General features: G+C 69.1%; 1 protein-coding gene across 2 annotated transcripts; it reads left to right on the top strand.

The window, feature by feature from the left end:
* Positions 1-1021: 1021 nt before the first annotated feature.
* JAG2 (jagged canonical Notch ligand 2) lies at positions 1022-24637 on the top strand. Of its 2 annotated transcripts, XM_059915150.1 has the most exons (26): positions 1022-1103; positions 1277-1627; positions 9233-9290; positions 11072-11323; positions 11581-11641; positions 15125-15255; positions 15364-15483; positions 15632-15745; positions 15922-16035; positions 16152-16265; positions 16347-16393; positions 16502-16672; positions 17474-17624; positions 17719-17871; positions 17946-18059; positions 18322-18435; positions 18529-18642; positions 18783-18899; positions 19319-19346; positions 19428-19513; positions 19881-19994; positions 20093-20208; positions 20515-20763; positions 21285-21416; positions 22859-23018; positions 23272-24637. In XM_059915150.1, exons 1-26 carry the CDS (start codon positions 1038-1040, stop codon positions 23736-23738), a joined length of 3714 nt encoding a protein of 1237 aa, XP_059771133.1. In that variant the 5' UTR covers positions 1022-1037; the 3' UTR covers positions 23739-24637. The 2 variants fall into 2 exon arrangements, with proteins under 2 accessions (XP_059771133.1, XP_059771134.1); XM_059915151.1 differs by lacking the exon at positions 16152-16265.
* Positions 24638-26011: the final 1374 nt, after the last annotated feature.

The raw sequence follows: 26011 nt of genomic DNA, 5'->3' as shown, positions 1-26011 counted from the left end.
GAACATTCGTTCCCTGGCTTCCTGACCCGCAGGCAGTGAGTCGGCGAGGGCCGGGGCGTCGGAGAGGAGCAGCGCCCCCTGCGGCCGGAGTGGAGGTGGTAGGAGCGGCACGGATGGGGGCACTCACGGGGGAAGGGGAGCGAGCAGCAGGGCCGGGCAGGCTCGGGTCCCAGGCCGCGCCCGCCCCGCGTGGGGCCGAGCCCTGATTTGTGCAGGAGGCATCTCCTTTGGGACCGCGAGCAGCGCGGAGGCGGCGCACCGATAGGAGGGGACGACGGTGGTGACCTCAGGGGGCGCCCCACCCCCTGGCTCCTGACACCCGGCGGGGCTCGGGCGAGGGGAAGCCGCTTTGCGGCGCCCGGCCCCACTCTCCCGGCTCGGCGGAGGGTTTAGTGGATCCGCCACCGCCGCCCCGCCGCCCCGCCGCCCCGCCACCCCGCCGCCCCGCCACCCCGCCGCCCCGCCACCCCGCCGCCCGAGGGCGCCGGGAAACGTGCGCCGGGTACAGGCGCTGGCAGGAGGAGTCCTCCGCCGCCTTTAAATCCTGGGCGCCCCCGGCACCCCCCCCAGCCCCACCCCGCGGCGCGGCCCCGCCCCCTCATGCATATGCAGGTACGCGGGTGACGAATGGGCGAGCGAGCTGTCAGTCTCGTCCCGAACTTGTTGGCTGCGGGCGCCGGGAGCGCGGGCGCGCAGAGCCGAGGCCGGGACCCGCCGCCGCCGCCGCCGCCGCCGCCGCCGCCGCCGCCGCCGCCGCCGCCGCCGCCGCCGCCGCCGCCGCGAGGGAGCCGGGTCGGGCCGGAGCGCGGCAGCCTGCGAGCCCGAGCGCCGCCGCCCCCGCGCGCCCGCAGCCCCAGCGCGCCCGCCGCCCGGGCCCGCGCGGCGCCGCCTCGACCCCGCCCGCTGCCGCCGCCTCTGCCGCTGCCGCTGCCGCTGCCGCCGGCGTTCGGAGGGCGGGCAGGCGGGCACTGGGAGGCCGGGGCCGGGCGCGCAGGGGCGGCGGCGGCGGCGGGCCGGCGGGCGGGGTCGAGGAGGCGATGCGGGCGCGGGGCCGGGGGCGCCTGCCCCGGCAGCTGCTGCTGCTGTTGGCGCTCTGCGTGCAGGTGAGCGGGGGGCGCGGACGGGGCGCACCGGGCCGTCCCTCGGGGCCGGCGGCACCGCCTGCGGGCGCCGCGGTTCGGAAGCCCTCGAGGCTGCGCGGCGGGTGGGGGCGGGGCGCCCCGGCTCGCGACCCCGGCCCGCGCTTCCCTGCGCTCTCCCTCTGCCTTATTTTTAGGCGGCGCGGCCCATGGGCTATTTCGAGCTGCAGCTGAGCGCGCTGCGGAACGTGAACGGGGAGCTGCTGAGCGGCGCCTGCTGTGACGGCGACGGCCGGACGACGCGCGCGGGGGGCTGCGGCCACGACGAGTGCGACACGTACGTGCGCGTGTGCCTCAAGGAGTACCAGGCCAAGGTGACGCCCACGGGGCCCTGCAGCTACGGCCACGGCGCCACGCCCGTGCTGGGCGGCAACTCCTTCTACCTGCCGCCGGCGGGCGCCGCGGGGGACCGGGCGCGGGCCCGGGCCCGGGCCGGAGGCGACCAGGACCCGGGTCTCGTCGTCATCCCCTTCCAGTTCGCCTGGCCGGTACGTGCGCCCCCCTCTCCTCCCCCAGCCCTCCCCTCCCTCGGCGCCCGGCCCCCGGCCCCCGGCCCCGCCCTGCCCGCCGCCCCTCGGCCCCTCGGCCTCCCGGCACCTGCGGCTCCGGGCGTGCGTGCGAGCCGCGCGCGCCCGGACCCGGCGGGTGGGGCCGGCAGGGGGCGCCGCGCGGCGTGCGGACCCCGGGCGCCTGCTCCGTGGGGCCGGGTCCGCGCCCGGGCACGTGGGCGCGCGGGGGTCGCGGCGGGGCGGGGTGGCCTCGGCCCGCGTGCACGGCGGCCCGCGGCGTGTGCCTGCGTCGCCTTGCGCGTGTCTGTCTGGGTGGGGAGGCGCGGCCAGGCGGCTCGGGCCCGGGCAGGCCGCGGAGGCATGTGCGCCGCGCGTGCTGGGGCTGGTCTGGGGCAGGCCCCGGCGGAGCCGCCCGGGCCCTCGGCCAGCCAGCGCCCGCCCTGCAGTTTCCTGGATGCCCGGGGGCGGGGGTCGGGGGGGCAGCTCCGGCGGGCGCGGGGGGACCTGGGTCCCAGCGGACTTCGGGCACGTGTGTTGGTGGCAGCCTTTGCCTCTGGCCCAGACCCGGGGGGAAGGTTCAGTGGGCCTTGGTGCAGTGGTTCTCTGTCAGGCTCCTTATACCTCACAGTCTGGGGTTTTTGGTTTTATTCTTTTTTGGGAGGGGGCTTGGGGCTGGCTTGTCAGGCAGGAGCCTTGGGCCTGAGAATGCTGGTAGGGACGTGATTCATCTCCGTGGGCTGCAGGGAGCTGTGGTTGGGCAGGTCAAGGCCTCCTGCTGCCTGATGTGGCCTGAAGCCACCGGGCCCCGGCCCTCCCGGGTGTCTGTGCTGCATGCTGCATGGGTGGGGGCAGGGATGAGAGAGGACCCTGAAACGCGGGGCCTCGGTGTGCAGGAGCAGGTCCCTATAGCTGGGGTGGGCTTGCTGCAGCAGGATGCCAGGCTCCGACTGAGGGGCTGTCTTTCTGATTAAGGACCTCTGGCTGGACCAGCCAGCGGGAGCCAACAGGAATATGTCCACCTGATGTCTCGGTCCTGGAAGAGACGGGGGGTTGAGGCCGGCCTGGCTGAAGTTGGGCCCGATGCCCTCCTCCCCGACCCGGCTCTGGGCCCTGTGCTGGCACCTTCTCCTCAGCCTGGGCCGGGGGCCTCCCCTACCCTATTTACCCCCTTCCTGACCCCGGGCTACAGCCCCCTGGGGCCACAGCCCTGCCCCTACATACCTGGCTGGCCTCTGGGGTCTCCCTTGACCCCGGGGCCTCGGGTGGGGAATGTGTCCCTGGGGTGGAAACGGCAGGGGCGGCCTGGGAGGCCCCGGGCGCGGGATGAGCCCAGCCCCCTCGCCCCCGCAGCGGCGCGGCAGGCAGGTCTGAGCAGGGCCCGCAGCCTGTCATCTGCACTTGGGCCGGAGCCAGCACGGTTCGAAATCGCTACCTGAGGATGTGTTTTCGGCTCAAGTTGGCAGCAGTGGGCGTGGGGGCAGGGAGGCCTGGAGGAATGTGGCGGGCCAACGCGTGTCCCTCAGGCGCTCGGCCCCGCTGGCCGGCCAGGGGTGGAACGGGACGGGGCAGGCCCTGGTCTCCCCAGGTAGGAGCCTGCAGGCTGGGCACCAGGTCCCGGGCCAGCTCACCTCCCTTCCTCCTGCTCCCAGCTGGGTCCTCTCGGAGGGAGCAGGTGGCCCACCCTCTGGGCGGGGGTGAGGCTGGGGGGGTAGCCGTGTGCTGGGGGGGGGCTGCTCTTGTCCTCTCCTCCCTGCCGGTAGTGTGGCCTGGCTGCCAGGCCTGCAGCTGGTGCGGCGATGCCAACGCACTGGTATTTCCGCTCGGCCGGCAGCAGCCCTGGGGCCACACTGCCTCTGCCTGCTGCAAGTCCAACTCCATCCCGTGAGCTGGGGCGAGTTTGGAGCCCAGTGTGCCCACTAGGGCCCTTGACCCTGACCAGAGAAAGCAAGGACTGTGTCTGGTGCCCTGGGGACCGAGGAGGGGGCCGGGCCTTGCCTCGGGGCTTCAGGTGGACGGGCTGCCGTTCAGGACCCTGGAGTAGGGGTGTGAGCAGGGCCTTGAAGGTGGCTGGGGGTGCACGGGTGTGGGACCCGCCCTCTGCACCCGGCCCGGGCCCCTGGAGGGGGAGGACCGGCGGCTGGTCTGGGCACTGCACCTACCCCAGTGACCCTCAGCCAGTCCCGAACACCCCCCTCCGCCGCTGCCCCAGGCCTGGTCGGGGCACCTGCGCTGTCTGCTGCCTGTGGTTTCAGGTTGGTGTCGGGCTTAGCTTTCTGGAGAGGGGCGTGTCCAGGGTCTTGGAGGTGAGGGAGGTGGGGTCCGCCTGGGTGTGAGGCCTGCCCCTTCTCTCCTGATCCCGCCGCATGGATGTCCGCATGCGTCCCGCTGGTCCCCCCAGGAGGTAGGTGATACCTTGTTGACCCCAGTGCCTGGCCCGTAGCTAGTAGGGCGGAGGCCACGTTTGGTCACATGTGTGTACACGTGCACACGAGTGAGTTCTGCCTGGCTGTGGTAGGTGGCCATCGGGGGTGTTGGGGGGGCCGGGTGGCGTCGGGGACCCTGAGTGAGGGGGCCTGCTGCCGAGTTGCAGGCCACACCCGTCTACTTGGTTTACGTTCTGGTACCTGGGACCCCAGGACCTGGCCCACAGGTCGAGGGCCCCTCTCCCGGCGCGAGCCCTGTGGGTTTGAGGGGGTTGCTGTGTATGGTGGCACGGATGGGGTGTGGCCGCTCGTGAAGGCCAAGCTGGAGTCGTGAGGAGAACCGAGGTGGGCCTGGGCCTGATCCCGTTTCTGGCGGTGTAGCCAACCTGAGATGGTGGGCCAGAGCAGGTCCTGGGACCTGGCCGCGTGGTGCAACCGTGTGGTCTTGTGAGGGGGGGACAGGGCTTCAGGGCTCAGTGCCCAGCCTGGCCTTCCGGCTGGTCTAGTCACCCCCCTTCCTCGCTGGCTGCCCAGTAGAAGGCCGGAGTCCCTTGCGGGGGCTGTGACGCGCTCAGGGGTGGGCGGGGGACTTGGGCCAGTCGGGGACATGCACACCCAAGGGGGAGGTCTGCCGGGATGTGAACAGGGGGCCCAGCCCCCCCCACGTCCAACCGCCAAGGGGGCTTGTCAGCAGCACGAGCCCCCATCCCAGGGTGGGCCAGGCCAAGGTCTGCGCCTGGGAGCGCCTAGGCTGCCCTGGGTGGTGTGTGGCACCACCCTCCGTGTGCTCCCGACCCCCAAGGAGCTGGGGACTGGGGTGGGGGGCTAACGTGGACCCTGACCCCTTCCCCACACTGCTCCCAGGGCCTCCTCTGCCCCCTTCCTGTCCATACCTTCCCACCGGGGCCTTGGGGTCCTGCTCAGGTGGGGCTCGGCAGGCTGCACCTGCTGCATGCCCCGTCACCTGCCTCGTACGTCAGGGGTCTTGGTCAAGGCTTTGACACTGGGGCAGCAGGGTGGGGCTCTCGGGCAAAGTGGGGACACCGGGAGGGCTGCACCGGCCAGCGGAGCGCTTGGATACGGGCTGGGGCTTTGTCCCTGGGCCTTGAGAGGTGGGTTGGGGAGCAAGGCTGCAGCGTGGCGAGGAGGAGCTTGCTGGAGGCTTTGGGCGGGGGCTCCGCGGAGGAGTTGTGGCTTTCAGGGATCCTCTCAGGAGTGGTGTCTGGATGAGGGCACGCTGGGCCGATGAGGGGCTTCTCGGTGGAGACAGGCATCTCTAATCCTCAGGCCTGAGCCAGGGTCCGCATCCCCCCAGACCCCAGGTGCACCGGGGTCCTCATCCCCCAGGCTACCGTGAGCCTGGTGTGACCAGGGTCGACCTGACTGTGGGCTTTGCAGTCCCGCAACGTGCGTGTGATGAGGTGTCAGGAGACCGTGGGCTGCCGGCCCGCAGTGGGGTGGGAGGGGCACGCCCAGGCAAGGCCCTGGCTGGTCCCTGGTGCGGAGTGTGGGCGTCTGGCTTCTCTTGTGGGGAGGCTGGCGGTCTGCTCCTCCTGCCGGGGCGCCAGGGCCCAGCGCCTTGAGGGGAGGTGGCCCCCTCCCCTCCCTGTCGGGGGACAATGGAGGCAGAGGCTTGGCCTTTCTGAAGCTCGGGTTTCAGGAAACGTATCTGTGCTGAGAGCTCCTGGCGCCGGCATCAAGCTCTGCTCCGTTGGGGGGCCGGGCGCTGATGCAGGGTGCTGTGGGAGAGGAACCAGGGTGGAGCCCGTGGACCAGGGCAGTGGGTCCAGGGTCTGTGCTAGGCCTTCTTGGCCTGGGGTGCCCTGGGCCGTGGGGTGTGGTACATCCGGCCCCATGTCTGCCCTGTGCCATTTCCATGTTTTTGGGCGGCCGCCCCATCATCCTTTCTGGGGGGTCAGACAAAGGGTTTGGACCTGGCCTTGGGGGTGGGCCAGGAAGAAGGCCGTGGTCGGGCTGGGATTCTGGTGGGGTAGGTCAGGGCGGGCTTTCTGGAAGAGGTGTGGCTGGGTCTTCAGAGACTAAGGTCAGCCGGCTGGGTGGGCCTCTCAAGGTTGGGCAGGCTGGTGGCCCAACTGTGCCTGGCCAGGGGTGTTCCTCTGCCCGCTTACTAGGGAACCCGCCCCCGGCCCCTAGCTGTCATCGACCCTGCTCAGGCACCCAACCCCCAGCCCGGTCCCTGGGATGACAGGGCGCCCTTCGAGGCCTCCCGTCCAGGCCCGTTGCCTTTTTCCTGTTCTGTAGGGATCTGGGGTTGACAAAGCCCTGCCGGGCCCGTGGCCCACGAGGCAGCAGCACTGGAATGAAAGGTTGTCGTTTGCAGAAGGGAAACTGAGTCCTAGAGGCCAGTCGGGAGGAGGAGAGAGGTGGAGGCCCAGCACTGGTGCCGCCCCACCCACCGGCTCAGGTTCTCTCTGGATGACTTCCTGCCGTCCAGGTGTAGAGAACCCAGCTGGCGGGCGGTGGGTCCCTTGCAGGTGGGCGGGCAGCACACGTCCCCACGGGAGCAGGTAACCGGAGCCCTGGGCTCTGGCGAAGGTGGTGGTAATCTTACCTGAGTGGCTGGCGTGGGGTTTCCTGGGAGCCAGGAGGCGCTCCCTACTCCCCGAAGCTCAGGTGTGGGGAGGTGGACTCCGGCTGCCCCAAAGGGTGAGCGCCCCGTGGGATGGGCAGCCCGGCCTGGGGCGTTCCTCCACCTGCCCTCCTGGGGGCCTTGACCGCCGTGGTCCCGCCCTCTTGGGCGCAGCCCACGTCAGCTCCCTGCTTCCTCCTGTGTTCTCCCTTGTAGCCCGTTCTACCAGGTGGCCAGCACGACTGCTGAAGCCCCGTTGGTCTCCGGCCTCATTCAGACCCACTTGGCAGCCACCCACTTTGTTGCAAAGCGTTAGCACCAGAACTGGCACAGGGGCTGGCAGCCCCGTGGTCTGACTCTGAGTCCCCTGTCCCCACATCCCTGCTCTTCCAGCCCGAGGCCCTGCCACGTGGCTCCTGCTCGGGGTGCTTCTTCCCGTACTCTGCAGCCTCAAGCGCAGAGACACCCTCTCCGCGGCCTGCCCTGACCCCCCTTTTAGAACAGCAGCTCCGTGCCCCGCTGACTCACCCGTCCGCCGGGGCAGAGGTTCCGGTTCCCGGTGGCTGAGCTGTGCCTGGTGCACACTCGGACGGACGGATGGATGGACGGATGGATAGATGGATGGATGGATGGACGGACGGACGAATGGATGGATGGACGGATGGATGGATGGATGGATGAATGGACGGATGGATGGACGAGTGAGTGCGGCCTGGGGAGGAGCTGGGCGCTCCAGCTGTCACCAGGAGTGGGAATGGCCAGGGGAAGGCTGGCCTGAGGGGGGCATTCCAGGCAGAGGGATGGAGCCGTGTGTGCAAAGGTCCAGGGGCAGGGTGGGCGTGCTGGGTACCTGTGAGGAGGGCGCACGCCACGGGGAGCCCCAAGAAGGCTGAGCAGTGGGGGACATATGGACAGAGCCCTGGGGGTCATTGAGGGTGTGGACGGGGGTGTGGAGTCCCCAGTGTCTGCTGGGAGCCCCTTTGGTGGGGATGGGCAGCCTGGGCACGGATCCTGATGGCCTGGCAGAGGGCGGTGGCAGGATTGAGGGAGTGGGTTTCAGGGAGACTCAAGAGGTGGGATTGAGAGCCTGGGGACAGCTCCATGGGGGCGGGGGGCGGGGTTCTAGAAGGATGGAGGATGGTTCCCCGCTTCCTGCTCATGCTTCTTGGGTGGGTGTGGATCCTAGGGTGGCGGCTGTGAGCATGAGCTCCTGCGGGTCATCCAGGGGTGTCTGGGAGGCAGCTGCTGGGGGGCTGGGCTCAGGGCAGGGGCAGCGGCGTAGGTGAGCTGAGCGAAGTTGAGGGTGGGCACGTGTGTTCTGGGCCCTGAGGCTGTGTCGTGGGAGGGGCGGGAAGAGGAAGGGCAGCTGGAGGCACGGGGTAGGGGACAAGAGGAGGGTCCCCGAGGGTGGACCACGCTTGGGTGTCCAGGGGCTGTGGGTGTGATTGGATGTGGCAGGCAGCCCGCAGGGAGCTGGATGTGATTGGATGTGGGGGACGGCAGAGCTAGGTCTGAGTGGGGTGGGGTGCCGGCAGGCGGCTGCAGGGGCGAAGAAACCAGCCTGCAGGAGCTGGGAGATGGGGGTGCCGAGGGTGGGGAGGAGTCTGGCCTCCCCAGGGCAGTAGCCCTTGGGCAGCAAGCCGGCCAGCCCGTGGTCCCAGAGGTGGCCCTGTCCTGTGAGCCCCCAGCCCGGGTGGGGCTAGGGCTGGGTGGGTGGTAGTCAGCACTTTCGTGGCTGGTCCGAAGAGAGGGCCGAGCAGCGTGGAGGGGGGAGCCACGGAGGGTCCTGGGCGGGGAAGAGCTGGGCGGGGGTGGGGGGGTGAGGCGAGGCGCGAGCTTGTGCCTGGGAGTGACTGGCTGTCTTCACGGCAGGCGGGGCGGCGGTGTCCTGGGGCTGCTCAGTGATGTCACCCCATCATTTGCCTGGCGCCCGAGGGCCGGATGGTCTTGGGGGCAGGGAGGGGGAGAGAGCATAGGCTGAGGCTGCCTTGGGCAGTCCCTGGGCCTCAGTTTCCCTGTCTGTGCAGCAGGGGCCGCTTTCCTGGTCTCGGGTGAGGCGGGCTAGTGGGGCAGACATTCACTGTGTCCCGGGGGGGGGGGGCCTGCCCCTGCCGTCCCGTGGCCTGGTGATGGGGCATCGTCCCTCCCGGGCAGGCTGGGGGTGGGACCTCCTGTTGCCCACGGTGGGTTGGGCCCCCGTGAGCTGCCGAGGGGGCTCCCACTCAACCCCCTCTGGTCCCGGGCCCCCCGGGACCCCTGTCTGCAGCTGCTCCAGCTGTGCCCGCCTTCTGCCCGCTGCTCCGTCTGGGTCACTCTCCCTTCTCTCCGTCCTGACCCAAGCCAGTCGGGCTGGCAGGTGGGCCACGGGGCTGCAGGAGCCGCGAGCTCACGCCCCCTGAGCCTTCGTGACCTGGAGGGGCAGTCTCCCTCCTCCAGGGGGTCATCTCGGGGTCTGCTGAGGCGACCCCTCCTCATAGCCGAGGGGTGAAGTGGGGGTGTGGCCGAGGCACGGGGCGGGGAGGGTTGGGCCGGGGCCTCGGGTACCTGACGGGCCCCTCCCTGTGTCCGCAGCGCTCCTTCACCCTCATCGTGGAGGCCTGGGACTGGGACAATGGCACCACCCCGGATGGTGAGTTAGCCCCGGCTGGGTGGATCGCTGCCTGCAAGGCCTTCCTCAGGGCACCGGGAGGCTGACCCCCTCGTTCACGGAGGTGCACATAGCCGGGTTCCTGGTCCTTTGCCTGCTGGGGACAAAGGCCCACGTGGCAGGAAAGCTGCCTCTACCCTGAGGATCTTTGCGCTGTTTCCCTTTTTGCCCTGGCTGCCAGGAAGCTCTGCCACACTTGTGATTTGCTGAGCTGCGCATGCACTGCCCTCCTCCCCAGTCTCAGCTTCGCCTATGTTGTTCTGATGGGCATGTGTCCTCGCCGAGGGCCGAGGGCCCAGGGCCTGCACCTGGGCCTCCCCAGTGCTCCTGTAGCCTCCTGCTGATGCCCAAACCCAAGCCTGTTCTTTTGAGGCCGGGTCAGCAGCACAGCGGAGTGGGTTGCTGCCGAGAGCTCTCTCTGGCTTTCTGAGCCCCTCTCTGCCCATCTGCCCTGGAACGTGGGGCTTGGCGGCCCTCCCCCGCAGGCTCACCTGGTGGCTGGCCGACCTTGCACGGCGTCTGCGGGGCCCTGCGGTAGTAGGGCAGAGAGGTTTTCCGTGGACAGACAAGGAAGAGCATTTGCACGCGCGGCAGGAGCAGTGAGTGCCGAGGCCCTGAGGCAGGATTGAGCCCGATGTGTTTGGAGAGTAGCACGGGGCCCTCGTGGCAGGGTGGAGGCAGCGATTAGGTCAGCGAGGCCGGGGTCGGGTCGCGGAGGTTTCGTGGCTGGCTTTTCCCTGGAGCGGGGTCGCTCCGGCTGCTGCATGGATGGCGGGCTGCGGGGCCGGCGTGGAGAGGGGCGAGGAGGCCGCTGTGTGAACCCAGGTGGCGGTTGGGGGTGCTGGGGCCAGGAGCAGCCTGCGGAGTGAGAGGGGCTCCGGTCGCTCTGAAGGTCAAGGCACGGGGCTTGCTGATGGGTTGGACGTGGTGAGAGCAGGTAGGGGTGGCCTGAGCAGCCACAGGGCCGAGAAGCCGTTGTGCGGACGGGCCGGAACACAGTCTGGACGCGCTGCGTTTGGGGGCAGTGTCACGCGGGCAGTTGGATGCCAAGGCAGACCGAGCCCCTGGGTCCCATGGGTGACAATGTTGTGGGGACGCAGAGGGGCTGGGCTGGAAGCGGCGGTCAGTGGGGCTGGGCGGGCGGCGATGGGTCGGCGCAGGGAGAGACGCTTCTGGGAGGGGCCTGGCCTTCCCTGTAGCTCGGGGGTGGGGTGGTGCACGGGATCCTTAGCCTCTTATTGCAGACTTCCCCAAACTGGTACGAACGCGTAGGGAGACGTACCACGAGCCCTGTGCCTGTGCTTGCCAGATTGGGGCGCTTCCACCCACGCGGCAGCTTGGTTTGAAGGGAGGCCCAGCCATCGGGTCGCTGGATCTGTGCATTCTCGGGGCCGAGAGAGGCTTGTTTTCAGAGGGGGCGGTAGTGAGCGGTGCGGTTGCTGCCGGGAAGGCCCTCAGAGAGAGGGGGTCCCGGAGCAGGGGCGGGAGGGTGGCCAGCGGCGAGGGGTGGGCGTGGTGCCCGGTGGGGGTGCCGGTAGGAGCAGGGCCGCGGGCTGCGGGGCGCAGGCGGGGACGCCCCCGCCCAGCCCTGCCGGCTCCGCCTGCGTTTGGGGAGCAGGAGGCCCCTCTAGCCCCGCACTTCCTGCAGTGGCCCTGCTGTCCCGGCTCTGTGGCCTGAGGCCGCTGGCCGCGTGGTTTCGCGGGCTGTGCGCCTCCGAGGGGGATGGGGCGGCTGCGCCGGCTGACTCTGCCGCCCCCCCAAGAGGAACTGCTGATCGAGCGGGTGTCGCACGCGGGCATGATCAACCCGGAGGACCGCTGGAAGAGCCTGCATTTCAGCGGCCACGTGGCACACCTGGAGCTGAAGATCCGTGTGCGCTGCGACGAGAACTACTACAGCGCCACCTGCAACAAGTTCTGCCGGCCCCGCAACGACTTCTTCGGCCACTACACCTGCGACCAGTACGGCAACAAGGCCTGCATGGACGGCTGGATGGGCAAGGAGTGCAAGGAGGGTGAGTGGGCTGCGCGGGGCCACGCGGAGGGGCCGCAGGAGTGCCACACGGAGGGGCCACAGGAGTACCACACGGGGGGCCACGGGAGTACCACGCGGAGGGCCGCAGGAGTGCCACGCGGAGGGCCACAGGAGTACCATGTGGGGGGCTGTGCGGGGCGCCACCTGGAGGCCCCCCCACCCCGTGCCTGCCTCCGGGCTGTGGGGGCCCGTGCATGGCTGGCGGCAGCGGCGCCTCTCTGGTCTCTCTCTCTGCAGCCGTGTGTAAACAAGGATGTAACCTGCTCCACGGGGGGTGCTCCGTGCCTGGGGAGTGCAGGTGAGTGCCGGGCGCCTGCCCCTTCTTTGCTCTCCAGGCACGCTTGCTCCCTCAGCAGGATTGGGCTGAGCGCCTGCTGTGTACGCGGCGCTGGGGAGCTGGGTGTTGGGGCCGCAGTGAGTGGGGACACGGGCCCTGCTCCCACGCAGCTTATAATCGGCGCAGGGACGCACGCGGCCTCAGAGCCTGGGCGTGCCCGACAGCGATAGCCCCACGAGGACAAGGTGGTGGGTGGTGGGGGCCTGGGGAGGGGGGCGGCCAGGGCCGTTTCACGTAACTTGGTTGGGACGGTCTTATACACAAGGGGCAGAGTCCGGGAGGCAGAGAGCCACCCGAGGGCAGGTGTCTGCAGCATAGGAGGTGCAGAGGGCCCAGTGGCTTGTGCTCTTGGGTGGAGGACAGGGGGAGGGTGGTGAGTGTGTGGGGGGGACCTAGAAAAGAAGGGGGGGCTGCTGCAGAGTTTGGAGCTGAGTGAGGTGGGATGGAAGGACCAGAGCAGCTGCTGTGTGGGAGGAGCCAGGCTGGGGAGGGGGTGTGTGATGGTGACGGTCCAGTGGGAGGTGGAAGGGTGGGCAGGTCCTGCAGACGTCCTGGAGTGGAAGAGTGGGGGATCGGGGAGGACCCCAAGCCTTCTATATCCTGTGCCACTGGACACAGGGATGGGCTCAGGCGCAGCAGGCAGAGGTGAGAGCAGCAGGTGATGTAGAGGTGCCCTGCCCTGGGTATGCGGAGAGAGGCCTGGCCCGAGACACGGGTGAGCCCCTGAGGCACACGGGCGGTGCTGACAGCCGACGGGGGGCAGTTGGAGAGGAGAAGAGGTCCAGGAGCCAGTTCCAGCCTCCTGCTGGTGACTGTACGATGAGGGACTGGCAGAGGCCACCGCCACGAGTCAGAGGGAACTGGGCAGTGACACAGGGTTGGCCGGGGGTCAGAGGGAGCCAGAGAGAGAGGGGTCCCCGCAGCCTCGTGCAGACAGTGGAGGCCATCGGAGACCTTGATTGGGGGGAAGGTAGAGTTGCCGGCTTGGGCAGGGTCAGGCGGCTGTGGGAAGGAAGGAGTAGTTCTGCCAGGTAGTGAGCGGAGACGGTGGGGGGTTGGGACAGCTGGAGGGGCGGGGCCAGGGTTTGGAGCTGGGAGGGCTTCGAGCAGGGCTCTCTAGGGTGTGTGAGCAAGGGTGGGCGCCGGGGGTGCACGAGGATGGCCCGGGAGCTGGGCCTGGGGGGCCAGGTGGACGCTCAGGGGCGAGCCCCTGGGAGGGGCCTGCACGTTGGCAGGGAGGTGAGCAGGTGCAGTGAGTGAGGCCTCTGCCCCAGCCTTGGGTCTCACTCGTCCCAGGACCCCCTCTGCGGGGCGGGTTTGCTCCCAGCTGTGTTTTTCAGATAAGGGCGCTAAGCAGAGAAATTTAGTCACTCCCCCGTTGAGTTTGGACAGGGAGGGCAGTGTTTGGGAGCCGGGGGCCGGGACGGGATGGGAGGGTGACCCTCTCTCTGCTCGTCCTGTGGTGGCTTCGGCCTGGCAAGTGGCGTGTGGAGCAGTCCCGCCAGGCCCAGGGCAGGGAGGCGGGCAGGCTGCCCAGGGACAGGCGGGGGGCTGGGGCTGCACCCACCCGGCCACTCACTCTGCCAGGTTTCAGACAAGTTGAGTGGGTCTCCAAGTGGCGTGGGGAGCACAGCGCCGGTGAGAGGGCACCTGGGGGCCTGGCCCAGGGCGGGTTCATGTCTTGAGGGACAGGCACCTCCAGGAACCAGATCCTGGGTGGGAGACTGGGTGCGGGACCGCTCTCTGCCCTGGCCAGGGCCTTCCCCTGCAGCCCTGCCCTGTGACCTGTGTGGTGGGCATGAGCCCTGGGACTCCGGGCAGACAGGTCCCCACCTGGGTCCTGAGCAGTGGGGCTGGGTCTCAGCCCCGCACACCCTGGCCCGGCCCCGTGGGCAGCGCAGTCCTGGGGCCCTGCTAAGGGCCCTGGGTGGCCGGCGATGGAGCAGCCGGGTGGGAGGAGGGTGGGAGGGAGGGGAGGGAGGGCCCGGGCCCGCCCTCCACTTCAGTGTGGGCTGTGCAGGAAGGCGCGGAGGGGCGGGGGTGCGGCGCGGGACTCTCGGGACGGAGGCTCTAGGTGAGCCCTAGCCGCCTCTCTCCCTGGCCTGCGGGTGAGGCCCAGCTGCCGCCTGTAGCTCAGGGCTCAGGTTTCAGCGCAGGACAAACCCCCACCGGATGCTGCGGAGATGGCCGTGCCTTCCTGCCGTCTCCTCCCTGGGCTTCTAGGGCCAGGAAAGCTGAGGTGGGGGGGGCCTGGAGAGGGCCGCCCCACCCAGGGCCGAGAGCACGCCCGAGGCACCCTCGTGCTCCCTGGCCGGGGTCCTCTGGAGGGAGGGTGGTGGGTGGGGGCGTGCGGCCCAGGCCGGCACACACACCGCCCCCCCGCCTCCCCGGGTACGGGGGCTGGAGGAGCCCCTTCTCACCGGCCTTGGTTTCCCTGTCCTGCACTGGCTGAGGTGGCCAGCGTCCCTTCTGGGTGCCGTGGGACTCGGGGGCGGCCCGGGAAGGGCCGTGGCTCTTTCCTTTTCCAAAAATAAATCCACGTGGTGGTTGATGGCACGGACGTCACTCCATCCTGCGGGACGAAGTTCTAGGGAGGGTCCCCTGGGGGTCACGTCCAGGGCCTGAAGGGCAGCCCGCCGGGCCCTGGGGCGTCCAGCACAGGGTGCTGGTCTCTCTCCCCCAAGAGCAGTGCCCCCGGCTGGCTGAGTTCCGGGCCCTCACTGATGGCCTGGGTGTCTTTCTGCTCTTCCTCCTGAAGGACTTCCCAGAGAGGACGTTGGCCCACAGCTTAGGCAGGGCCAGGCCTCGGGGTCATGGCCTTGGAGCCAAGAGGCCTTTTGAGGCCGTTTGCCAGGGAGCGGTGACTCCTCTGGCTCAAGAACTGCCCTGAATCTGGCTTCTCTCAGGGCTGGACTGGGGCAGCCTGTGGGCCTCAGTGTCCCCATCTGTGAGATGCGCCCGTGGTTGGGCCTTGTGGAGAGAGAAGTTACTGCCCTTGAGTCACAGGTGAGGTCACGTGCTGTGCCCAAGGTTACCGGCCGGAGCCGGGCCAGGAGTCCTTTCCTGATGCCCCGCTGGCCTGCCCAGGCCTGGCAGCACCTGGCCCTCTCATTCGTGGGGTCCCGGCAGCGCCTTCCTTGCCTGGCGCTGGCTCTCGGGGCCCTGCTTGGGGTGAGTCCCAAAATAGCTCCGGGAGGAGTGACTGGACAGCTGCGGCCAACCGTGCGAGGCCAGCGGCCGGGAGCGCCCGTGACGGTGCGGGCTGGCCGGCGGGACCGTCACCCCCGCCTGGCCCGGGGCCCGTTCCGGTTCAAAGGCTGAGGCTGCCGGCCCCGGGCGGCCCATGTGACTCTGCGCCCGTGTCCCCAAGCCACCCTGGGAGCGGCCAGAGCTCCTGGGGTCCGCTGTCACGCACGTGGCCTCACGGCCCTCGGCCTTCCCCAGGTGCAGCTACGGCTGGCAGGGGAGGTTCTGTGACGAGTGCGTCCCGTACCCGGGCTGCGTGCACGGCAGCTGTGTCGAGCCCTGGCAGTGTAGCTGCGAGACCAACTGGGGCGGCCTGCTCTGCAACAAAGGTGCGCCTGGCGGGCGAGGGGCGGGTGGCGAGGCCCCAGCTCGGCGCCTCGGGGAGGTAGGGAGCGAGGGTCTCGGTCTGCTCCCTGAGCGCCCACCCCTGCCCCCAGACCTGAACTACTGCGGCAGCCACCACCCCTGTACCAACGGGGGCACGTGCATCAACGCGGAGCCCGACCAGTACCGCTGTGCCTGCCCCGACGGCTACTCGGGCAAGAACTGCGAGCGGGGTACGTCGGGGCCGGGAGCCGGCGGGGCCCACCTCTCTGGCCTTCTGTGCGGCAGGCACCCCCCACTCCCACCTCGGGGCCTTGGGGGCTTGGGGAGGAAGGAGGGGGCCTGGGCCGCCACACCCACTCCCTGTGGTTCTCAACACAGCCGAGCATGCCTGCGCCTCGAACCCGTGTGCCAACGGGGGCTCTTGCCACGAGGTGCCCTCAGGCTTCGAGTGCCACTGCCCATCCGGCTGGAGCGGGCCCACCTGTGCGCTTGGTGAGTGCCCACTCCAGTGCGTCTGGGGCACTCAGCCTGGCATCTGAGGGGTCTGGAGGGTGGGGGTGGAGTGGCCGTGTCCACGTGGGCGGCTGTGGTCAGGGGAGGGGTGACAGGAAGAGCCAGGCCCGTGTCCCTCCTTCCCACCCCACACCTCTCGCTCTGACCCTGTGCAGACATTGACGAGTGCACCTCCAACCCGTGTGCGGCAGGGGGCACCTGCGTGGACCAGGTGGACGGCTTCGAGTGCATCTGTCCCGAGCAGTGGGGGGGAGCCACCTGCCAGCTGGGTAAGGGGCCCGCGGGGCGCGTGTGTGCATGGGCTGTGCACTGGGCATGCGCTGCTGCTGCGGGCGCCGGGGCAGGTGGGGCCCGGGCCCCATCGCTGCCCTTGTCTCGTTCACAGACGCCAATGAGTGCGAAGGGAAGCCGTGCCTTAATGCTTTTTCTTGCAAAAACCTGATTGGTGGCTATTACTGTGATTGCATCCCGGGCTGGAAGGGCGCCAACTGCCACATCAGTCAGTACGGGTGGGCGGGCCGCAGGCGGGCAGGGCTGGGGGAGAGGGGGACCCAGCCGTGACCCGCGCCTCTGCCCGCAGACGTCAACGACTGTGGGGGCCAGTGTCAGCACGGCGGCACCTGCAAGGTGAGGGCTGGCCCCGTGCCGTGCGCGCACGTTGGGGGAGCGTCGGGGGGAGCCGCCTGCGGGGGCGGCTGTGGGAGGTTCACCCCCCACTCCCCCCACTCCCCCCAGGACCTGGTGAACGGCTACCAGTGCGTGTGCCCACGGGGCTTCGGGGGCCGGCACTGTGAGCGCCAGCTGGACGAATGTGCCAGCAGCCCCTGCCACGTCGGCCTCTGTGAGGACCTGGTCGACGGTTTCCGCTGCCACTGCCCCCAGGGCTTCTCGGGGCCGCTCTGCGAGGTGAGGCCTGCGCGTGCTGCCTGCCTCCCGCCTCCTCCAGCCGCTGCCCCGGGTGGCCCGTCCGAGTGGCCAGGAGGGGCCACAGTGGGTGTCGGCCCTGCAGAGAGTCTGGGCTGCCTGGCTGGGCAGGGGCAGAGGAGGGTCGCAGGGTCACTGCTTGTCAGGACGAGCCCCTCCTGGCGGGGTGGGCCGGGAGCCCTGGCAGGTCAGCTGGCTGCCCCAAGCCCTGTCTGTCTGATTCCCACTGTGGCTGGAGGGCAGGCGGCTTTGACGGGGCAGGGCACATGGGCCCCTGAAAGAGGGGCCCTAGGGTGGGGTGGGGGTGCCACACACGGGTCTGAGGAGAGGCTCGCGCACCCATCACCCTCTGACCCGCCCTGGTCATCGCAGGGGAGAGTAGTGGGGCTGCAGGGGTGCAAGGGGCGGGTCTGGAGCCTGGCGGTGATGCTTCTGGGAAGGACCCACGGACAGGGCTGAGGGCGGCCCTGGTGGCTGGGGAGGGGGGCCAATAGCTGGCCTTCCTGCCGGTAGGAGGGGCGAAGGCCGGATGCAGCGGAAGAGGGCCGCCCTGGAGGCGAGGGTGGTGGGAGGGGCCTGGCCCCCGCAGGTGTTTCCGTCCGGCTGAGGGGCCTGGGCAGTCAGGGTTGGGCGTTCCTGCAGGCTCTGGCTGCAGCGGCCTGGGTGTCTAGTCCGGATGGGGCCTGGATCTTGGGGGTTCCCTGTGTGGACACGAGAGAGGCCTGGCTCGTCGTCCAGCACCAGCAGTAGGGCCTGGGCTCTCACGGATGCCCCCCTCCCCAGGTGCACGTTGACTTCTGCCAGCCAAGCCCCTGCCGGGACGGGGCCCGCTGCTACAACCTGGAGGGCGACTACTACTGCGCGTGCCCCGAGGACATGGGCGGCAAGAACTGCTCTGAGCCCCGGGCGCCGTGCCCTGGCGGGGCTTGCAGAGGTGGCTGCAGTGTGGGCGGGGCCTGAAGGGGTGGGGTAGGGTGAGGGGGTGGGGCCTGCAGAGGTGGGGCTGACCCCTCCCATCTCTGTGGCAGTGGTCGATGGCTGCGGGTTCGAGGCCGGGACCAGGGTGGCCCGCGTGGCCCCCTCCGGCGTGTGTGGCCCCCATGGACACTGCGTCAGCCAGCCCGGGGGCAACTTTTCCTGTGTCTGTGACAGCGGCTTCACAGGCACCTACTGCCACGAGAGTGAGTGGCTGTGGACAGGGGGCCGGGCGGGGGCCGGGAGGCCTGGGGACCTGGCTCACGCCCGCCTCCTGCAGACATCGACGACTGCCTTGGCCAGCCGTGCCGCAACGGGGGCACCTGCATCGACGAGGTGGACGCCTTCCGCTGCTTCTGCCCCAGCGGCTGGGAGGGCGAGCTCTGTGACACCAGTGAGTGGGCCGTGCTGCCCCTCCCTCGGGCCCCACGTGGCCTGTCACCGGACACCTCAGCCCCAGCGGCCCCACGTGGTCACCGGCTCCACGTGGCGAGCTGGTGACCGGAAGCGGCGCCTGTGTGTGTGTGTGGCGGAGGGGCACACGCTCTCCCTCCCCACCCCCTCTGTCTCTCCCTGGCCCAGCTCCGGCGCTTCCTCCCCCCGCAGCCCTCCCTGAGCGCCGGTGACCCCCCGCTGACCGGCGTCCTCACCCCCAGATCCCAACGACTGCCTTCCCGATCCCTGCCACAGCCGCGGCCGTTGCTACGATCTGGTCAACGACTTCTACTGCGCGTGTGACGATGGTTGGAAGGGCAAGACCTGCCACTCGCGTGAGTGCCCGCGAGCCCCTGCTGCGCTGGGGGCTGCCCGCCGGGATGCCGCCCACTGCTCCGGGCGCCCCCTGAGCGGCCGTGTGCCCGCAGGTGAGTTCCAGTGTGACGCCTACACCTGCAGCAACGGTGGCACGTGCTACGACAGTGGCGATACCTTCCGCTGCGCCTGCCCCCCGGGCTGGGAGGGCAGCACCTGCACCGTCGGTGAGGAGCCCCGAGGGCACGCTGGCCGTGTCTGCCCCTTGCTGTTTGGGTTGGAGGCGTGGGGTGGAGGCCCCGGTCTGCCCAGCCCAGATGAAAGCCCCCTTCCTCCTCCTCCTTCCTCTCCTCCTCTGCCCTTGCAGCCAAGAACAGCAGCTGCCTGCCCAACCCCTGCGTGAATGGGGGCACCTGTGTGGGCAGCGGGGACTCCTTCTCCTGCATCTGCCGGGATGGCTGGGAGGGCCGCACCTGCACACACAGTGAGCCCGTGGGCGTGGGCGTGGGCGTGGGGTGGGACCCACTCCTCTCTCCCCCAGCTTCCGGGTCCTGCTCCCTCTCGAATCTGCCTCACAGACCTGCCCCTTGCACTTGGCCACCAAAGTCCAGTTGAACCCCAAGATCTGCCGTGCCCCCTCCAACACCCCCTGAGCTCCGCAGCCCAGCCCCCTCCCTTGTGTTCTGCCCTCTGTCCGTCGCCCGCCAACCACTCGCCCTGTGGCCTGGGCGTCCTGCTCGCGCGCCCCGCCCTCCTACGCCAGTCGCCTCCAGGCTGGTCACGGTGGGCTGGCGGGGAGCTCGGTATCCTCCCACCCTGCATGCCTGGGGTGCCCCAGACTCGGCACGGATGGGTGCCAGGCGGGTGGATGCCGTGCCCACTGTCCTCTTTCCGCAAACACAGATACCAACGACTGCAATCCTCTGCCTTGGTGAGTGGCAGCCCCTGAGGTGGGCTGGCCGGGGAGCTCGGCCTGTCCTGGGCCCCCTGACACCCGCCCTCTCCCCTGCAGCTACAACGGCGGTGTCTGCGTGGACGGCGTCAACTGGTTCCGCTGCGAGTGTGCGCCGGGCTTCGCGGGCCCTGACTGCCGCATCAGTGAGGGGCCGGGGGCACCGGGCGGGCAGGGCTGTGGGACCCCAGCCCTGGGAGCTGCTCCCAACTCAGTCTGAGCCCCAGTTTCCTCTATCTGTCCCCCGCCACCCGGCAAGCGGGTAGACCCTAGTTTGGGTTGAGGTCTTTGTACCCAGAGGCCCCCCCGCCCCCGGTCCAGAGGCAGATGGGGGTGGTGCTTATCGAAGCCTCGGGCTGGTGACAGTGATGGCGCCAGGCCCAGCTCAGAGGGCCCCCCAGGGCAACCCGAGGCCCAAGCTGGCTGGGCGCTGCTCCTCCCACTCGCCAGGGCCTCCCATGCCGCCCCAGCCGCCTTCCTGCTGCCCGCTGAGCCCGCCCGCTTTCCCTGCAGACATTGACGAGTGCCAGTCCTCACCTTGCGCCTATGGGGCCACGTGTGTGGACGAGATCAACGGCTACCGCTGCAGTTGCCCTCCTGGCCGGTCTGGCCCGCGGTGCCAGGAGGGTAGGTGTGGGGGGACATAGTGGGCGAGGGCCATGCCAGGTGGGGGCAGGGCGAGACCTGGCCTTCACGGCTGCCCCCACCTCTCCTCTTCTCTGCAGTGATCGTGTTCGGGAGGCCCTGCTGGTCACAGGGCGTGCCCTTCCCTCACGGGAGCTCCTGGGTGGAGGACTGTAACAGCTGCCGCTGCCTGGACGGCCGCCGGGATTGCAGCAAGGTGCAGGAGGCTCCTGCCCCAGAGCCTCTCCAGCCGGCCCTGCCCGGCCCTCCCTCCCAGCCTTGCCTCCCCGCGCTGCCCTGCTGGGTCTGATGCCCCAGTGCCTTGGGCCTGGGGTCCCCGTCATTCATCCATGACCCTGTTGCTCACCCTGTGAGGGTGCTGGGGGAGGGGGACGGGTGAGCCAGGCTCCAGAAGACCTGGGTCTGCCCTGCCCTGCCCTGCCCTGGGACTCGCTGACCCGACCGTGTCTTTTCCCCCCGCGTGGTGCCGGTGTGTCTGCGGGTCCCATCTACGTGTGCCCAGGTGTGGTGCGGCCGGAAGCCCTGCCTGCTGGCTGGCCGGCCTGACAGCCTGAGCACCCAGTGCCCACCTGGGCAGCAGTGCCAGGAGAAGGGCCCGGGCCAGTGCCTGCAGCCGCCCTGCGCGGCCTGGGGGGAGTGTGGCGCGGGGGAGCCCTGGCTGTCCGGCAGCTCTTGCCGGCCGCGCTCCGGCCACCTGGACCGCAGCTGCGCCCGCCTCACCCTGCACTTGGACCGCGAGCGGCTGCCCCAGGTGAGCGGCGCCGCCCACTGCGCCCCGCACCCTTCCTCAAGTGGCCACCGGGATGGCCCGAGGCCCCTGCTGCCTGCCTGGCGCCGGCGGGCTCGGGGAGGCTGGGGAGCCTGGCCGCGTGCGGTCGGAGGAGGTGGCGTGTTGGTCCCAGGGGAGTGGCCAGCCTGGGCCGAGGTGCCTGTCCCTCCAGTTGTCCCGGGGCCTGGGCTGAAGGTGGCCTTCCAGGGAGGCTGGGGGGGCAGCCCACAGCTCGGTGGGCGCTTCTCACTCCGGCCGCGTCCCTGTCCTCACGTCCTTCTGGCCTGAGCTCCGGGTGAGGCCCCACCCAGCCCTGACCACGGTGGTGGTCTGTGTCCTGCTGTGGGAGCCGGTACCCCCCCGCCCCGCCCGCACCCCTGCTCTGCTCCCCCAGACAGGCTGTAAGGCGTGTCCCACCGCCTGCCCGAGGTGCCGGCTTGGGGTGAGCGCCCTCAGGTCCTCGGCCCGCGGGCCGTGCTCACGCGCAGCCCGTCTCTGCTCAGGGCACCACCGTGGGCGCCGTCTGCTCGGGCATCCGCGCTCTGCCCGCCACGAGGGCGGTGGCCCAGGACCGCCTGCTCGTGCTGCTCTGTGACCGGCCGTCCTCGGAGGCCAGCGCCGTGGAGGTGGCTATGGTGGGTACTGGCGGGTGGGGCGGCCACCCTTGTTCAGCGCCCCCCTCTCCAGGGTCCCCCTCTGCACGTGCGCCTGGTGGGGACTGGGGCAGAGGGCCCAGGCCAGGCAGGCTCCCAGGTACTTACTTGGGGACACGGGGTGACCACAGACCCAGAAGTCCGCTCCGGCACAGTTGCGCAGCTTAGGGCTGTGGCATCTCCCCGTGCCCTTGCTGGAGGCCGGCGGAGCCGGGGCGGGCCTGCAGGAGGGGTGCTGTCAGCCCGGCGAGGGGGGCAGGAGGGGCCAGGCAGGGCGCATGTGCAGCTCCGCGGGGCCAGCGCGTGCAGCTGGGACTCTGGGCAGGGGTCCGCAGAACTGTGGGAGGCCCCGGGTGACAGCAGGAGTCGGGGTACAGAGGCAGCACCCAGAGACGGAAGGAGAGGGGTCAGGGGCCAGGGTGGACAGCAGCGGGGCATAGCTGGAGGATCCCTTGAGGGCCGGGTGGGGGGAGTGAGGAAGCTCGTAAGCCCGGGGCCTCAGGATGGGGAGCCCTCATGTGGGACCCGGACTCGGGACCATGGGGGTCAGTTGTGGCCTGGGTGCGGCGCTAAGACCAGGGCCTGCCCGACGGGACGGGGCGGGCGGGATTGTGGGTGGAAGCCTAATTTTCCTGCCGCCTCGGCTGCACCTGGCCCCCTACTTCGCCTGTGCTGTGTTCTTGGTGTCTATGGCAGCAGGGGTGCCCGTGGTCTCAGGCCGCCTTGGGATGTGTGGTCAGGGCCTGGCCACCCGCCCGGGCCCTCGGCTGAGTGGGTGTCCTTGGGGCCCTGCTCTGGGGCCCAGGTGGGTACCCGACGTAAATGGGCACCACGGGGTCGGGGGAGGCTGTGGCTGGGGTTGTGCGGGGAGAGACGAGGGGTGAGGGGCAGAGCAGCTTCTCGGGGTGCTGGCTGGGTGCCGGTGTTTGGGCAGCAGGGCCGCACGGTGCCGGCAGGGCTTGGGGGAGCCCCGGCATCGGGTGCCAGTGCTGGGTTTGTGGCACCCTCTGGACTCCAGGCGTGGCTGGCTGGGGCTGGGAGCCTACCCGCAGGGACAGCCGTCCCAGCCCCAGGTGCAGGGGGGTCCAGACCGGGAAAGTGCAGACCAGGCCTCATCCACCTTCCCATGAACTGCCCAGCGTGGGGCATCCCCCGCCCAGGACCCCCCTTCGATGAGCCTCCCTCCAGGAAGCCTTGGGGCCGCAGGTTCCCAAGCCCTTCACTCTGCTCCAGGACGGCCCTGCTCGTGGGACCACAGCCACCCGCGTCCCTCCTTGCCGCTGACCGAGAGCCGCTGGCCTGGATGGGAACCTCAGTGTGCCCTGGGGCCGCACACGGGGCCAGGCACGCTGTCCCACGGGGGGTGGGGGTCACAGGCCCCCGGACGCGGGCGGGCTGCCCCTCAGCTCTGTCCTCTGCCTCAGTCCTTCAGCCCGGCCCGCGACCTGCCCGACAGCAGCCTGATCCAGAGTGCGGCCCATGCCATCGTGGCGGCCATCACCCGACGGGGGAACAACAGCTCGCTGCTGCTGGCTGTCACCGAGGTCAAGGTGGAGACGGTCGTCATGGGCAGCTCCTCCACAGGTGAGCAGGGGGAAGGGGGGCCGCTTCCTGGCCCCCTGGGCCTGTGGGAATCTTTTCGGGCACGTGGGGCTTGGAGGGGAGGGGCTGCGAATTTCCCCGGCCCTGCCGGGGGGCCGTCCAATCCACAAAACGCTGCAGCTGCTCTGCACCTGCCAGTGAAGGGCCCCCAGCCCCCCACGCACCCCCTCCCCAGCCCACCACCGGGAGCCAGAGGACCCTCGCCCGACGGTCCCCTCACGGCGCCCCGCCCCAGGTCTGCTGGTGTCGGTGCTGTGCGGCGTGTTCAGCGTGCTGTGTCTGGCGTGCGTGGCCGTCTGCGTGTGGTGGACCCGCAAGCGCAGGAAAGAGCGGGAGAGGAGCCGGCTGCCGCGGGAGGAGGGCGCCAACAACCAGTGGGCCCCGCTCAACCCCATCCGCAACCCCATCGAGCGGCCGGGCGGCCCCAAGGACCCGCTGTTCCCCTGCAAGAACTTCACGCCGGCCCCGCGCGGGGCGGGGGAGGCGCTGCCCGGGCCGGCGGGCGGCAGGGAGGACGAGGAGGACGAGGAGCCCGGCCGCGGCGAGCACGACTCCCCGGAGGCCGAGAAGTTCCTCTCGCGCAAGTTCACCAAAGACCCCGGCCGCTCGCCTGGGAGGCCGGCCCGCTGGGCCTCGGGCCCCAAGGTGGACAACCGCGCCGTCGGGAGCCTCAGCGCCGCGTGCCGTGCCGTCCGGGAGTAGGGCTGCGGCCGCCAGCTGGGCCGGGACCCGGGACCCCTCGCCGGGTGCCACGCCACCCGCCGGACCACAGGAGGCCGAGGCCGTGTGCATAGTTTCTTTATTTTGTGTAAAAAAAAAAAACCCCAAAAGCAAAAAGCAGATGTTTATTTTCTATGTTTCTTTAACCTTGTATAAATTATTGGATAACTGTCAGGCGGAAAACAACGGAGTATTCTCGGATAGTTGCTATTTTTGTAACGTTTCTGTGTGTCGCACTCGCCGTGTGGCAGGGAAAAGCAAGGATGTCTGTGCTCTCACCAAGTCGTTGAGCGTTTGTTCCCAGAGGTGGTGCACTGTTTACAGAATCTTCCTTTATTCCTCACTTGGGGTTCTCAGTGGCTCCAGGCCAAAGAGCCAGTGGGACCCATGGCTGTCGGTGGGACCACCCGAGGCTGACAGCGGGACCCGTGGCTCTCAGCGGGACCTGTGATGTTCGGCGTGGCCCATGGCTGTTGGTGGCACCTGCGGTTGCAGTGGGGCTCGAGGTCATTGGTGGGGCCCGTGGCGGTCGGCGTGGCCCGAGGCCCGTGGGCAGACCCTCGCCAGGTCGCCAGTCCGTCCGCGCTCCAGTCCGCCGTCCTCGCTTGCTCCTGCCCAGAGCACTCGCTCCAGAGATCTCTCAACTGTGCTTTCAGAAGTGCCCTTCCTGACTGCTCTGTTCTCCCCGGGACGGCGGCAGTATTGAAGCTTGTGACAAGTGCCTTCACACAGACTCTCCCCTCGCAACTGTCAACGTTTGCCGTGGGCACCAGGCCGCTGCCCACCTGCCGGCCCCGGCCGCCCCTCCTCGTGAAAGTGCATTTTTGTAAATATGTACATATTAAATGAATCACTCTGTATATTTGATTTAATAACTTAAATGTTTTGTCCTCCCTTGTTCTTTGGGTGCTGTTCCTTTGTTACTTAGAGTCTGGACAGGAGGGGGGCGTCCACGGCGCAGAGCCAGGCGCGGGGGCGGGCGTGTGGGCCGTGTGTGAGCGGTGGGAATGTCCTGCTGCCCCAGGGCCCCTGTGGGCCGGGAACACGTTCGCATCTGTGTGGTTGACAGAAGCTTTCCTGGAAGTGAGGCGAGGGAGGCACTGTGCATCCGCTCCGTACTGAAAACAGGTGAGCAGGGCTTTGTAAATTGTGTCAAGTCGCTTAGCAATGAAGAGCTCTCAAGGTTTCAAGGAATTAGGTCAAAACTTGAGAGTGTGAGACGCTGCACCGTGAGTGGCTCTTGGCTCCCGTGGGTTGGGCAAATTGGGACTCAGCGTGGTGGCCTCGGGGCGGCCGTTGAAGGCTCTGGCACCTGTCGGTTTGTGCACAGGTCGCTGAGAAGACCAGGTGGTCGCTAACTAAGTCACGGTTTATGCCAGCCTCGCGCACATGTGGAGCTCATGCTGCCACCGCCGGTCAGCCAGAAAGATCCTGAGCTTCCGGTTTCCTTTTAAGCCATGTTTACCTAACTTGAGCCCCCAGGTGGCTGGGAGAAACAAATGCCAATGGCCTTTGTCCTGGAACTGTCTACGCCTCGTGATTTTCCAAAGTCAGTGAACAGACCACAGTCCAGACCCAGCACGAAGGGAACCCCAGCACCAGGGGCAACAGCCATCAGAACCGTGCCAGGCTGCAGGTGCCCGTCGGATGCTCGGACCCAGAGTATGAAATGCGTTTGCTGGGGCTCCCCTGGTGGTCCAGTGGCTAAGACGCCACGCTCCCAATGCAGGGGGCCCGGGTTCGGTCCCTGGTCAGAGAAGTAGAACCTGCATGCCACAACTAAAAGATCCCGCACACAGCAATGAAGATCCTGTGTGCCCCAACCAAGACCTGGTGCAGCCAAATAAATAAAAACTAAAAAAAAAAAAAAAGTGTTTGCTGGCCGTGCTCAAACAGGACAGCTGGGCAATGCCAACAGGCCGGATGGGAGCTGGAAAATAACCAAGTGGGTTTGAAAAAAAAAAAGAGTGGAATTTCTAGAAATGACAAAGCGCCATCCCCTAAACTGAAAACTAAACAGTCATTTTGAGATGCTGCTGAAGAAAGAATTAGTGAAAAAGAGGCCAGAAGAAAGGGGTCCCGAGGCAGCCCAGAGGCAGAAGGTGGGAAGATTGTGAGCGGCTGGCGTGGCTGGGGGGCCGGTGGGGTGTCCCGAGGCGAGCGGAGCCTGGCGGGTGTGGGGCGAGCAGAGAGGGGGCAGAGGCGGCAGCGGCTGGGCCGCTTGAGTCCCTTCCTCAGGACATGTGCCGCGGGCG

The sequence above is a fragment of the Balaenoptera ricei genome, chromosome 2, assembly GCF_028023285.1.
Source record: "Balaenoptera ricei isolate mBalRic1 chromosome 2, mBalRic1.hap2, whole genome shotgun sequence".
Classification (NCBI taxonomy): Eukaryota; Metazoa; Chordata; class Mammalia; order Artiodactyla; family Balaenopteridae; genus Balaenoptera; species Balaenoptera ricei.
The sequence above is the reverse complement of the archived record's forward strand: the minus strand, read 5'-3'. Positions and strand labels throughout refer to the sequence as shown.

Bases quoted from the DNA above. Each gene is read 5' to 3' on its own strand.
- JAG2 (XM_059915150.1), top strand. From the start codon at position 1,038: ATGCGGGCGCGGGGCCGGGGGCGCCTGCCCCGGCAGCTGCTGCTGCTG. The intron at 21,417-22,858 runs GTGGGTACTGGC...CCTCTGCCTCAG, and splicing joins GCGCCGTGGAGGTGGCTATG to TCCTTCAGCCCGGCCCGCGA. The intron at 23,019-23,271 runs GTGAGCAGGGGG...GCCCCGCCCCAG, and splicing joins CATGGGCAGCTCCTCCACAG to GTCTGCTGGTGTCGGTGCTG.